Genomic DNA, 13,655 nt, shown 5'->3' with positions numbered 1-13,655 from the left:
CTTGTTTCCAGGCTAAACTATTGCAAGCCACATTTGCAGCCCAAGATGCATTTTTTAGCATGAAAGCATTTACCAGTTCAGATCACTGATCCACCAATTCTTGTAGACTGACTTCAGCAGTAGCCAACATCAGATATTAAAAAAAAAGTGATAAACATGAAAATTAGTTGTGCCTTATAAAGGAAAAAACATTTTCTTTCCCCCAAAAGTCATTAAATAGAACTCTGAAGTATGTGATTTGATTACCCTTGTCAATATCTTAGCTTGCACAGCTTCATGTTAGGTTAAAATCCATTCCAGCCACAACATTTGACATGATGATACCCTCCTGTAGCAGTGAATTCCAAAAGGTACAGCCTGCAGGTGCTTCACTAACTAGCATCATGAAAACACCCTCATTAGGTGGCCTTCAAGCAATTGTTTATCAATTTATTCATCTTCTTCCCCACCCCTCCTCAGTTATACATAATCACTAGCCATGGCTCAGTCAGACTAAAGAAACAAAGCACAAGATCAAGACAATCAAGATCTTTAATTCCTCTTTTTGTAGCTCTCCAATCACTACTAGACACTCTCACATAAATAAATAAACAAATACACAAACTCCCACATTTCATTATTAAGATCCTGATCCTATGAAGTTTTAGGTATGTGCTTCACTTTAAACAATAGTCACAGTACATAAAACTAAGCATGTGTTTTAAGTCTTTGCAGGATTGGGAACTGAGTACCTAGATACCTTACCAAGTATCATCATTAAAGAATTTAAATTGTACAAATCCCAGTTTAGAGGGGCTTAAAAGAGTGGTATTTCTGTTGTTTTTGACCACTACCTCTCTGGGATGAGAGTGGATAATCTGTAGATAAACTGTGCAAATAATAATGCAAATATCGTCTTTTTTTTTCTGTTTGTGAATTGTCTGTGAGCAGATTGCAATTTTCTGAAATGTACTCACTATTCAGAATTATTTATGAATTTCTTCAGTGAATAATGCTTTCTCTACAGATTATTTGAAAATAGTTCATGGCTGAGACTGAAAATGAAATTATAGAGGCCTCATTTTAATAGTCTATATGTTCCAGATTAATAGTAAGGATGTATGTGAATAATGATAGAGGGAAGGTCCTGATGCTGATAATGTTTATGTCAATGGTACTGCTCATATGAGTAAAGTTATTCATTTGAATAAGTATTTGCAACACTGGAGCCCGAGACAATTATAGAGCTTCTGTAAATTCTCAACTGTCGTAATAAAAATGAACATGTATGGAGTCTCATTTCCCCACATTTGGGGCTGAAAACTCATGAGAACAGCTTATGAGATTTTGACATCATTAAACTTGGCCTGAACTTGATTCATCCTTGAACCCAAACTCTATACTAAACTTGAACATTGCACAGCTGACCCCATCTCTAGTTTTATTACTGTTGGAACTGGCTGAAAGACAGGGAGGAGCAAAGGGGAGGGAATTGGTTCCTAATTTCCCCCCCCCTCTTTACTGAAATTTATAAATTTCGAGATTTTTCTGGTTTAAACTGAGAGGAAAAATGTCAGAAAATTCCACAGAAAATTCTTCAATCTTTCACCCAATTTTTAACACATTCAGCATTTTCCAACCAGTTCTAATTGTATATTATTTTGTCAAAAACAAACAAACAAACAAAACAGAAATTGTGGGGTTTTCAGTTTTTCAACAAAAATCCAAAAACATTTCAAGAAAAACTTCAGCAAAAACCACACCTTTTTTCATTTTCATCAACATTTTTCACTGTAACAAAACACATTTCCAACGCCAATATTAATTAACAGCACTATCAATCTGCTTGGCAAAAAAGCTGTGGTATCTTCCTCTAAAAAAAAATCTAAAATAGAAAAACACAAGAAATGACAACCTCAGACCAAGAGGGTGTAGGGAATAGACGAGGAACCGTGGGTAACAACAAATAAAGAAAACAGGTGGTTTTTAGGGAGAGATTTGAATAGGATTGCCAAGTGTCCAATTTTTTACCAGAAAGTCTGGTCGAAAAGGGGACCCAACAGTGACCAGTCAGCACTACTGTCCGGACAACAAAAGTCCAGTTACCTGAATAACCGTCTGCAGTCAGCTTCCGTTCCGCCATAGGGAAGGCGGGATGAGCAGCTGTTGCTGGAGCTGGAGGAGCACTCAGGACCTGCGAGGCTCTGGCGGAGAGAGGTACCAGCAGCAGGCATCCAGGAGGAGAGATCCTGAAGCGTGTGGCATTTGAGGAGTGGGGCCGGTGGCTGGACTCATGACCCGGGTCCCCTTCTCAGCCTCTTTTGTGCCCTGCCCCAGGGTGCTGCCCCCGCATCCTGCCCTAGTCACCCCTCCACCTCTAGAGCACGGCTCTCCCTCCCCCATTCTACCCCAGTAAGCTCCACCCCTGGAGCATGGTTCTTCCTGCCCTGTCTTGCCCCAGTTACCCTTGAATTTACCCTGGAGTGTGGCTCGCCCTCGAACCTCCTGCCCACATCACCCCTCCACCGCTAGAGCCCTGCTCAGCTGGTGGCAGGAGGGAAGTGGAGAGAGCAGCAAGTGACAGGGGTGGGGTGAAGATGAGTGGGGGGCAGGGCCTTAGGGGGAAGAGGCAGAGCAGGGGGCAAGGAAGGTTTTCACAAATTAGAAACTTGGCCATCTTAGATTGGAAGACTGAGAGTAAAGATGTGTTGCACACTGCAAGAAGGACACTGTTCCAGACATTGAGGATCAAACTAACAATCACACACACAAACACAGATACAAGATGTGACTGGGAGAAAGAGACAAAATGAATATGAAAGCTAGAAGAGTTAGCACAGCATAGGTCGTGAGGCAAGGAGTAGGTAGGGCAATATAAGGGAGGAGATATAGACTGCACTTTGAAAGTGAGGACAATGAGTTTGAGCTTGATGCAGAAAGGTACAGGGAGCCCATGAAGGTGACTGGCTAGAGCAGGTTAAAAGGAATATTATTTTAGCTGCAGCCTGGTGGATAGAAGGAAAAGTCAGGAAGCATGAGAGGTGGCACTTACAATCGTAAGGAGGTACAAGATGATTGCATACCAGTACAATAAGTTTTTTAATACTCTGCTGTGTTATTAGTAACATAGGTAAAGATTTTTACACAATATAATTTGACTATGACATTATGACATTATTTGACTATGAGCTTAATATAAAAAAACAAACCAAACAAAACAACCCCCCACAAACACTAAGCTTCCATTTCACTTGATTTTTGTTTCAATTAACTTTTTTCTCCCCTCAGAAATTTCTATTAAAACATGATGGGGAACTAAAAACAGTTATAAAAAATCTTTTTTTTCCCCACCCAATATGGCAGCACAAAGCTGAACACCAGAAACGTTGATACCGTGAGTCATTAAGTTACAGGACCACACTTTTAAAAAGACTTTTAACAACTCAATGGAAGAAACTTGAAAGCCTATAAAATCCATGTACAGGTACCTGTATGCCTTTAAAACTCCATTTTGATATTGGACCAGCTTTTTAATAATGTTATTCTTATTGGCAATTTAAAAAAGTGCCTTAACATAGACTTACCCATTTTGTACTTACCATAGAAACATTCCAAAGACATTTGCAACTTATATTACATTTTTCCATTTAGTTTATGGCATTTCTGTGCCTCTCACAATTTATTTAATGTATTCATTTTAATTATGATCTTTTGTACTCAAGTTTTCAGAGCCTTTAATTATGCCACAGTGAAGCTTTTTCCCATAATTGTTATACTGAATCTTCAACGTGAGTGCAGCATTCCTATTGTCAGCTTCTGTCCAGTAGGGTTGTGCCAAGATCTGTAATCAATCCAATACTGTGTGTTTGGCTCAGTGCAGCAAAGTCATTGTTAGTGATGTGCAAGTAGTGAATTATTCACTATCCCAAATAGTCCAAGCATAATGTGAAATAGCTACTTCAAGCCTCACGTATCTATGTTATTGCAGATTTATGGAACAGTTTAAACACATTGTGTCACTCATGAGGCAACAAATCACAAAAGTGAATGTCATGATGCAAAATAATAAGTTGAAATGTAAAGGCAAAAACACCTTTGTGGGGAGTGCAATTTCACCAGACAATACAATGCAATGAGTCAATCTGAAATGGATCTGACTGATGAGAGCAGGGCAAATGGGAAATTCACCACAGTTCACCTTGCACTTGAATTTTTTTCAAGACACTTGGCAAGACTCAGTGTCACTCTCGCTGCAAGGAGAAATGTGACAATTGGAAACAACTTAAAATTCGTGAGGCACATAGATAACAAAAATCAAAACCTCACTCCATCAAGTAACATATAATAAATAACAATAATTAACAATTTACAGTTTTATAGTGCCTTTGATCAGGTAGGATTCCAAAGCACTTTACAAACTTAAACTGATATTATAGACTAAATATTAGCTGACAACAGAAAATAGGTCTGATCCCCCAAAGGACTATGTGACAAAAGCAGTATAATTTATGACTATACACTGGCTATGAACAGGTCTGGCTGCATAATATATTCTCAGAACCAAAATAAATTACATGCAAGGTTGTATGCAGGCAGCATGGCTTGGTTAGGGTACCGATATCTGTATGTGGTAGTACATATACATCACACCTCTCCTCAACTCCAGTTGGGGAAGTCCTGAGGAGCAGACTTCTCCATATGTTTCAGGGGAACCAGAACTAGATGGGCCATCTTGTGTCATGTGCTTCTAAAGAGTCCTGGTTTGGTTTGTGTGCTGTTTTTCTGGCCTATGCACCCAGGTAAGCCAGAATCTAGCCTTACGCTGACTTATTGTATATGGAAGTATAATTATAGCAGAGTCTATGAGCTATCTGCTAGCTCATCCCTTTGCAGAGTCTACTAAACCAAGTTGTTTCTACAGCAGGTGATTAACCTTAGTTTATGATTTCAGTAAATCCTTGCTCCCACCAATATCTTTATATACACACACTGGCCTCCAACGTCTCTGGCAAAAAAAAAAAAAAAATACACAGACACTCAGCTGTACCAGACACCATTTTTCTATTTAGGAAACAGAGTGTATATTTGCTTTTTTTAAATTGGATAAAAACTAATAAAAGCCAGCATTATGTAAGGGCATGTTTGCACTGTAGGAAGAGTCTTTCAAATACTGATCAAAACAACATTCTCTCACTATGAGTCTATGAGAGTTACTATTAAACCACTGTGACCGAGGCTCTTTTGTCTCTTTGGGTTTCGGTGGCGTTTTTGTGGGGTAATAAAGTAATAAAGTAATAAAGGGAGAGGATCATTCAAACTGACAGAAGATGCTCTTTTGGTAGGTTCGTTAGATGAAACTATTGAAATTATATTAAATAAAATAGGTATGAAAGAACTGTTTGATGATTTTTTTAAATATACACTTTTCCACTAAAATTCATCTGGGCTACATTATATCTTGACACAATAAAAATTGAATCCTGATGTACTAAAACACTGCCATCTTCATCAAACGTGCTGAACCTTTGCTCTCATGCTGGCCATCCACTTTCAGATATGGATTTGTGCAATAGAAACCAACTGGGATACTTACAGGTAAAGAATCCCGAAAATCCAGGTAGGATAACTTTCTTGCTTTTTTTCTTGGGTGGGTTATTTTTGTTTGGTTTGATTTAATATGTGAATCAAAAACATGCTAAGTTAGGTGGAATACTGGTTCTTATAACACTGAATTTAATAATTTTTATCAGCAAAGGTCAAATTCTTATATTGCATATTTGGAGTTAAAAGCAGAAATAAAACTCATGCCAAGCAAAGCTCTGATTTCTAGTTTCCTGAGCTCCTGCCTCAAAGCTTTTCTCAGATTTCAATCACTGGGTTACACTTTCTGGCTCAAATTTGTTTCCTTCTCGTCTGGATTTAGGTGATAAAAGGTTGAGAAGTATGATTACCACTCCTCAGGTGTAGTTGGCAGGTTTAAGGCAGGGGGCAGAGTGAGGGGAAGAAATGGAACTGGTTTAGATGTGGTTCGTCAAGGTCACCACTGGCTTTATCAGCTGTTATTTCATATGTGACATACACATTTTTCTTACAGATCATTGGGAAAAAATACTCCACCCCCACACTAAACTCCAAGTATTCTTGATAGCATAAGAACCATTTTTGCTGTAGGTCTAATACATGAGAGATAAGCTCCTGCAACCATCAGGCCATCATTACCTGTCTAGGGTTTAGTCTCCTAGTTCCTTGTAATTAAGGAAACAGACACTTCTCACCTATCCCTTTGAACTGGTATGCTAATTTTTTTTTCACTTTAAAACTACATCCGTCTGACTCCAGCCAACGAATAAGGTTATTCTTGGATCCCTCCTTGCTTCTGGCAAGGTGTTTGGGTTTATGTAGACGATGATGAATGAGAATGAAATTATATGGCTCTCTTCACCACCACAACCATCCATCATCATCATCATCATCACCACCACTACCACTGCTGCCATGAGTTCATCTCACCTTTGAAAAATTCAGAGCTCAAAAGTTTAATTCAGGATAAATTGATTCCGTTGGACTTTACGTTTTTGCACTATAATTATATGCAGGCTCTCATCTCACCTACTTCTGCCAGACTGTAGCATTTTTATGTCTTTTCCAAGCTTATGTTGAACTATATACATAAATATTTTTTAAAAGAAAATACTATGATATCAGATGTGAGCCTATTTTCAGCTTTAGACCACTTTCAGCCAAAACTCTGGACCAACAAAAACTGAGTTAAACTTGCCCATTTACTTTACTTATAACATAGTTTAACTTGAAATATTCCATGCACATTTTATATACAGAACATTCATATTAACAAATTCTAATCTAAGCTTCCCTTTACATTCAGTAATAGTACTCGGTTTTTCATTTTCCTTTTAAAATCTCGAGTCTAAAGTACATATATGAACTTGGAAAAACTCAAACCAGTATCCTATATGATAGGTCTTCATATTTATGTAACTTCTCACTAGCCCATGTTTCAGTTCTGTGCCTGAGTAGCCTCAATACTATAATTCTGTGCATTGAATCAAAGTTCCAAGGTCATATTACCTGGCATGATCAAGTCCTTTAGTCTAAGGGCATTTTTGGTTTGGTTATTTTTTTGCATATTAATAAACCTGATTTCCACAGATGTGAAGATATTTTTAGAATGGAATTTCCGCAGCTTGTATCTTACATTGGATATCGTAGCTATAATCCCCAAAAGTCCTAAAGAATTTAATGGCAGGCATAAATGAATGACCCCCTTGAACTGAATCAATACTTTGCTGGTATACATATGACTGTCAGCAAATATATCTTTACCCATCATACCACATTAAACTCATACATGTTCTCTAAAGCCTGGACTTCTTCCAGGCAACCATAGAGTCCCCAAAGTTTCACAGCTTTTATTTTCAGAAAGAGCAATATTTTAGACATTTTAATTTTTAAGCATTAAGTTAGTACAAACTGATTTTGTAGCCAAATTCATTAATAAGTACCATTTTCATTTTTTTGTATAATTCAGTAGAACATACTGTATCATCTAGGGACACTTGGATTCTTGTGTAAAATGTGAGTAATCATCTTTTACCTGTAGATTTTCAATTTACAGAAACGATATTTTTTCTACTGTTGTTTCTCAAAAGGTTGGTTTACTTAATCTTTGTTATTACTAACCTCTGATATAGACAGTCACCTTCACCTGTTTATCATTTCTTAGTGTTAGAAAAAGTCCACTGCACTGTTTAGACACAGAAGTCCAGATCCCATTACGTTTTCCAGTTACTGTCAAAGCCTCCATATACAAGAAAGCAGAGGCATTATTCTTAGTTACCTTCAGCCTGCTTTGCACCACTCCAATGGCACAAACCAGACAGCAAGACAGCTTACTTGGGATTGGGAATTTTCCTGACATATAGGTATTCCCCAGAAGGCACAGGGCCACAGGTGTAGGGTGAATTGCTAGTACAAAGGGGAAGTCAGAGCACCTCCGCACTTCAGCTATCCCAACATATGGAACAGCACTTTAAGGATGTTGGCAGCCAAACATAAGTTAAAGCTCTCAAAATCCAGAAGTCACACAGCTGGCATAAAGCCATCTTTGCCCACCCAGAACTTAAAAGTGATTTCAGTCAGCAGACCCAAAACTGTCCTACCACCACTGTAATTTGTCCTGCATTGTGGTGAGAAAATAAAAGTTTGTTTGCTAATACTGCCACTATACTATCCATATCCGCTCACAAAGGGAAGTCTTGTGGATGGAAAAGGATGGTCTTGTGGTTAAATCACTGGAGTGGGCGTTAGGAAACCTGGCCTCTATTCCCTCTTCTGCCGCAGACCCCTTGTAAGACTTCTGTGCTTTACATTTCTTGTCTGCAAAACTGAGGCTATTAGTGCAGAGGCTAAATTCATTAATGTTTGTAAAAAGCTTTGCGATTTTTAAATGGGAGGCATTATAGAAATGCAAAGTATTTTTGTGTAAGAACTCATTAAAACTATTGTTTTATAGTCACTCAGAATGCCATAGTTTTGCTTCTTTACAGATTAGTTGCCTGATCCTGTAAACACTTATTACTAATGAGTAGCTCCATCCTGTACACAAAAGCAAAAGGGTAATTTATCAGATTTCAGTTAGTGGTAAGATATAAAATCTTTTAAAGATTTTCTTGCACATACTTACAGTTCATGTACTGCCTGAGAGAGATTTAGCCCAGGGGTTCTCAACCTTTTTCTTTCTGAGGGCCCCCGATCATGCTATAAAAAATCCACAGCCCACCTGTGCCACAATAACTGGTTTTCTGCATATAAAAGCCAGGGCCAGCATTAAGGGGTAGCAAGCAGGGCAATTGCCCAGGACCCCATGCCATAGGGGGCACTGTGAAGCTAAGTTGCTCAGGGCCCCAGACTTCAGCCCCATGCAGTGGGACTTTGGCTTTCTGCCCTGGGCCCTAGCAAGTCTAATACTACTCCTGCTTGGTGGACCCCTGAAACCTGCGTGCGGCCCCCCAGGGGGCCCTGGACCCCGGTTGAGAACCACTGCTTTAGACCATATAGAGTCAAAATTCTTCTAGTCTTCCAGTATTTTTTGCAATGTTCATCCACCTTGTTTTCAAGCCATGTTAAACCATGTTTTCTAAAAGTGTGTTGACTGAGTCTATCTTACAAACTATAAAGAGGTCTAAAAATATAAATATTTTCCCTGATATGTTACTTTTAGTCTGACATTGAACTTCTACATAAATTGTTTCTTCGCTGCTCCTAACTCCTTTCTGTTAGTTAGAGCTGTGTGGCAGATATTTGGGAAACATAAAATCTTGGACCCATTATAAAATCCATCTTCATGTATTTTTTTGGTTTTCCTTTTATTTCTTTCATCTCTATGCCTCTCTTCCCCGCCCCTCCCCCCTTTGTCACTGATATCTAAAAAGTTATCATTGGGCCTGATCCAAAATCCATTAATAGCAATGGAAAGACTCCAATTGACTTCAGTAGGTTTGCTCAACTAAAGAGCATCCAAAATGTTTAACTGTGAAACTGAAAGCCAGTGCAAGAACAGGGGATATTTCCTCAGGAAAGGATTACAAAGTAGTGTAATAGTTAATGACTATGGAAGCTGAATTCCCAACACAAACAGCAGTGACATCCTCAGAATGACACTTTTTATAAAAGTATCATGTATGTTCGCATTGTCTTCTTATTACAATCAGTCTAGTCAGGAGTGTCTGAAAATATACTGTGCTGTACTTTCAAATCTAAAGTTTTGGCCTTTAAATCATCTGTATTTTTTTGCTTTACTAACTTGTTACATCCCTCATTTTGGCCCCTTATGCCCTTTTTTCAACAGTCAGTATCTGTAAAGCAATAGCACCTCCAAACCCCATATTTCAACCTCTTTGCTCTGCTCATAGGTATTGGCTATGCAGAAATCTTTTGTACTAGAGCACATGTGACTTTGTGAAAATAATTCTCACCATGAATGCACATGATGAATGTAGTAATCAGTGAGTCTCACAATGTCATATTAAAGTCATTTATGAGTTTAAAGTCAAAATGATGATTCCAAGATAGTGAACTGGAATATTTTCTAGTTAGCTCAGCACTGAGATAACCTTGCATTGCATAAAGGCAACAAATACCCAAGATTTGATTATACAATGTATTCCTTTCTTTGTACAGTTACTTTTAGTACAGCCCTTAGTGTTCTTATTACCTGAAATCCAAACTTACCAGGCAAATGCACATTATACAAGGATTGTCTGTGATAAATGGTATCTGTAGAACTTCCCCTTCATTTTCACATTTTGCAACAGATCCTGAGATGGAAATCAAAATAAAAAATATGTTTTCAAATTTTAATTCACTGGCTCTTCAGTATCCAGGTTCCTAATTCTGATTTAAACTCCTGTACAGCTCCTAGCCTTCAGTTTTAAATCTCACCTGCTCTAACTAACCAAGAATATCAGAAACAAATGCACAGAAACTATTCAGTTTCAAAGGGGCAGTTTCTATAAAATCCTGATGAGAGCTGGCAAATGACTAGCCTTTTTATTCTGTACAAAATCTAGACTTTCCTAGTGTGCCCCATTTACAGCAGAGATGCTTTTTTCTCCTCGCAGATGACCTATGCAATAATGAGTATTTCATTAATAATAGGATACTTCTGTAAATGACCTGATCCGAAGCTTATTGAAATCAGTGGAAAGAATTCCATTTATGTCAGTGGGCTTTGGGTCAGACCCTTGGTACAATACCAACAACTCAACCCAGCACCTTTTTCTGATCCATGAAGAACAGACTGCCACCAGAGTCGATTTACAAAAGGAGTCAAATTAGAGATATGGTCTCTCCCCCGATTAGTCCTGTATTATCTCATGTTGGAATCACTTTTTGAAACCCAATACGTCTTGCTTTTACTAGAAATTGACTCAACATTTTCTTTTATGCACCAGGTGTCAGTAAAGTATGTCCTTCAAGAAAGAAAGAAAAAGCAGCAGCGTAGGTCTTCACCTGCCTGAATACATGTAATTCTAGCCCACTATCATTATGCATTTTTAAAACAAATGAATATAAGGCAGAGCTAGTACTTTCAGCAAACAATGCAATAAGTAATACAACAAACAAAGCAACGGCACTTATTTATTATTAGTTATTAGGATTTATCATTACTCCAAGAGCCCAGAGTGGCCCTGGGAGGTGGGAATCTGGTTTGATGTCAAAGAGCTTCTGGGCTTGAGCAAGCCAAGGTTACCCATCATCATTAGTAACATCATTTGTAAATGGGCACCGCTTCCCTTGCAGGTCTACCTGCCCCATTCCCCAGAGTCCCCCCGGGATGCTGAGCGGAGCCCGTCCCAGGGATAATGCATCTGCCAGTCGGGTTTCCCCAGCCCCTGCTGGCCAGGCATGAAGCGCTTTTGCTTTGCCCTGGCGCGGCGAGGCGAAGAGGCGCTCTCGGCGCGCCTCACCCTGCCCCTGCCCGTGGGCGCTGGGAGCGGGGCGAGTCTCCCCTTACCTGTCAGGAAGGAGGAAGCCAGAGACATCTGGACCCAAAGGGGGCTGAGCAGGAGCCAGGCGGCGAAGGGGAGCGCGGGGGAGCGGAGCAGCGGAGCCAGAGCTCTGCCGCTGGAGAGCCAGAGCATCGTCCCCTGGAGCCGAGCCCGGGCTGCGGCGGCGAGAGGGGCTCCCGGCGTATGAGGAGCCGGGGAGGGAGGGAAGCGGGGCCGGGGATGGAGGAGGGGTCCTGCTGCTGCTGCTGCCGCTGCCGCTGCTGCTCTGAGTCTCCCCAGGGCGGCGCGGCGTTTCCCCGCCCGAGTGGGCTGTGCAGGGCGCAGCCGGGCTGGGCAGGGGGCGCGGATCCCGGCTCGCTCGCTGACGGGGCGAGTGGCTGGGCAGCCCGAGCTGCCAGGGAGCTGCCGCCGCCCCCTCCTGCCCCCGGACCCAGCCCGCCTCCGCCCCAGCTGCCTGCCCCCGGCCCCCAGAGCGCCAGGAGCAGGGAGAGGCAGAGCCCGGCTCCGAGGGGGGCAGCAGGGGACACTGCCCGGGGGACCCCCGTGGCTCAGGTACCTGGAGGTCAGTGTCCGTCCTCTTGGCTCTGCCTGCAGGGGCTGGGGAAGCAGCTGTCAGTGCCTGCCCCTCTCAGCCCTGACACCCCCCTTCCCTTTGCTCACAGCCCTGCCAGTGCCACTTGTACCCTTCTTTCACCCCCTTCGCCCGCACCTCCCCCCTTGTACCCTCCCTTCGCCCACACCTCCCCCCTTGTACCCTCCCTTCACCCCCTTCGCCTGCACCTCTCCCCTTGTACCCTCCCCCAGCCCTCTCCTTCCGCACCTCCCCCCTCCCCTGCACCTCTCCTCCTGCAACCCTCCTGCTACCCCCTCTCCTCCTCCATCCTCCTCTGCAAGTATATCACACCCCGCTTCTCTGCCAGTATAGACCCGCTTCCCCCCAAGCACCCCCACACCCGCTCCTCTGCCTGAACCCTCTTTACTAGATCCCCATCCCTTTCCAGGTACAAGGTTTGAGGGTTATTCCCTATGACTTCCATGTGCATTTGGAGCACTAAAGATGGGATGGGGGGGGGCAGATTTAATCTAAAGTGAAATAAAAATAGGAGAAACGGTCTGATCCCCACTGCAAGTGTAAACGGGGATTGCTGTGATGAAGGAGGAGGTCACGTTTGGTTCTGTCAGTTTGATTAATCCTCAGCCCCTTCTCCCTAGTCTGGTTCACCAGGGTTGGTGTTTGTATGGGTGGGTTCGCTTGCGCTCAATGAGCAGAAAGCAAGAGATCTGGGTAGAGAGGAGCTGACTTCTTAAAATTCCATAACAGTCATTTATTTACTCAGTCTCTCACGGGAAAAGCTACTCCACGCCGCTGCACCAACCCGGAGAGACTTAGCACATCAGCAGCAGAGAGGGGACCAGAGAGAGAGAACAAGAGAGGGAATATTCATTCACTCTGTTGTACCCATTAGGATCCTCCCACTGTACTCCCCGCTGCCTGTGCTGCCCCCTCTCTCATTATAATCGCAACAAAACCTGACAGCCAAATTTCTAGCCATCCACCCACAGCCAGGAGGGCTGGCACTGCACCTTTGCAAACCCAATCGGTCCTTTCTGGCGAAAGGCAGCATTAGCAAACATATTTTTGTGAAATGTTCCACCCTGTCCTTCCTTAGTTGAAGAAGATTATTTAAAAAGGAAAGCTGAGCTTTTGATGAGTGCTTTCGCCCTGATTTGCTGATTAGACCTTGTGTACTCATTTACACCAAATTCAGAGGGAGGTAAAATATTGCTGTTTTGACTGAGTAGTGTTTTACACTCACTTTGCCTGGGTGTGAGTTACTCTACAAGGGGCAGGGCAATGGCAGATCTTTAGGTAGGTTCTGATGACAAATTCTCCATTCCTAAAACTGATCACAGTGCTTTGAGTTCATGAGGACATTCACTCCATGGCAGTTCTTAATCTGCTCAGCTATTCCTTAACATTTTCCATTGCTATTATAAATATAAACTCAGATGAAGTATTCACATTCACACACAGTACAATATAAATGTATACATACATGTAGTGTGTGTAATACATAGTTTTCTTCTAGGAAGGATCTTGCAACCTATCATCACAACTGTGATGTTTCATTCATGGAAAGGAAA

The 13,655-nt window shown here is 41.6% G+C and overlaps 1 protein-coding gene across 1 annotated transcript in view; it reads right to left on the bottom strand.

Moving 5' to 3' along the window:
• Nucleotides 1–11,672, bottom strand: part of LOC113405068 (BMP-binding endothelial regulator protein-like) — a 205,580-nt gene extending 193,908 nt beyond the window's left edge. The window contains exons 1-2 of the mRNA XM_026663556.1: nucleotides 11,516–11,672; nucleotides 10,231–10,316 (exon numbers count right to left, since the gene is read on the bottom strand). Of these exons, the coding sequence (XP_026519341.1) occupies nucleotides 10,231–10,316; nucleotides 11,516–11,642 (213 nt within the window). The 5' untranslated portion in view covers nucleotides 11,643–11,672. The remainder of the gene's footprint in view (nucleotides 1–10,230; nucleotides 10,317–11,515) is intronic.
• Between the last annotated feature and the right edge of the window lie 1,983 nt (nucleotides 11,673–13,655).

This window comes from Terrapene carolina, unplaced genomic scaffold (genome assembly GCF_002925995.2).
Source record: "Terrapene carolina triunguis isolate 2854851 unplaced genomic scaffold, T_m_triunguis-2.0 Scaffold33723, whole genome shotgun sequence".
In the NCBI taxonomy this organism is placed as follows: Eukaryota; Metazoa; Chordata; order Testudines; family Emydidae; genus Terrapene; species Terrapene triunguis.
This window is presented reverse-complemented; position numbering and strand designations above follow the sequence as displayed.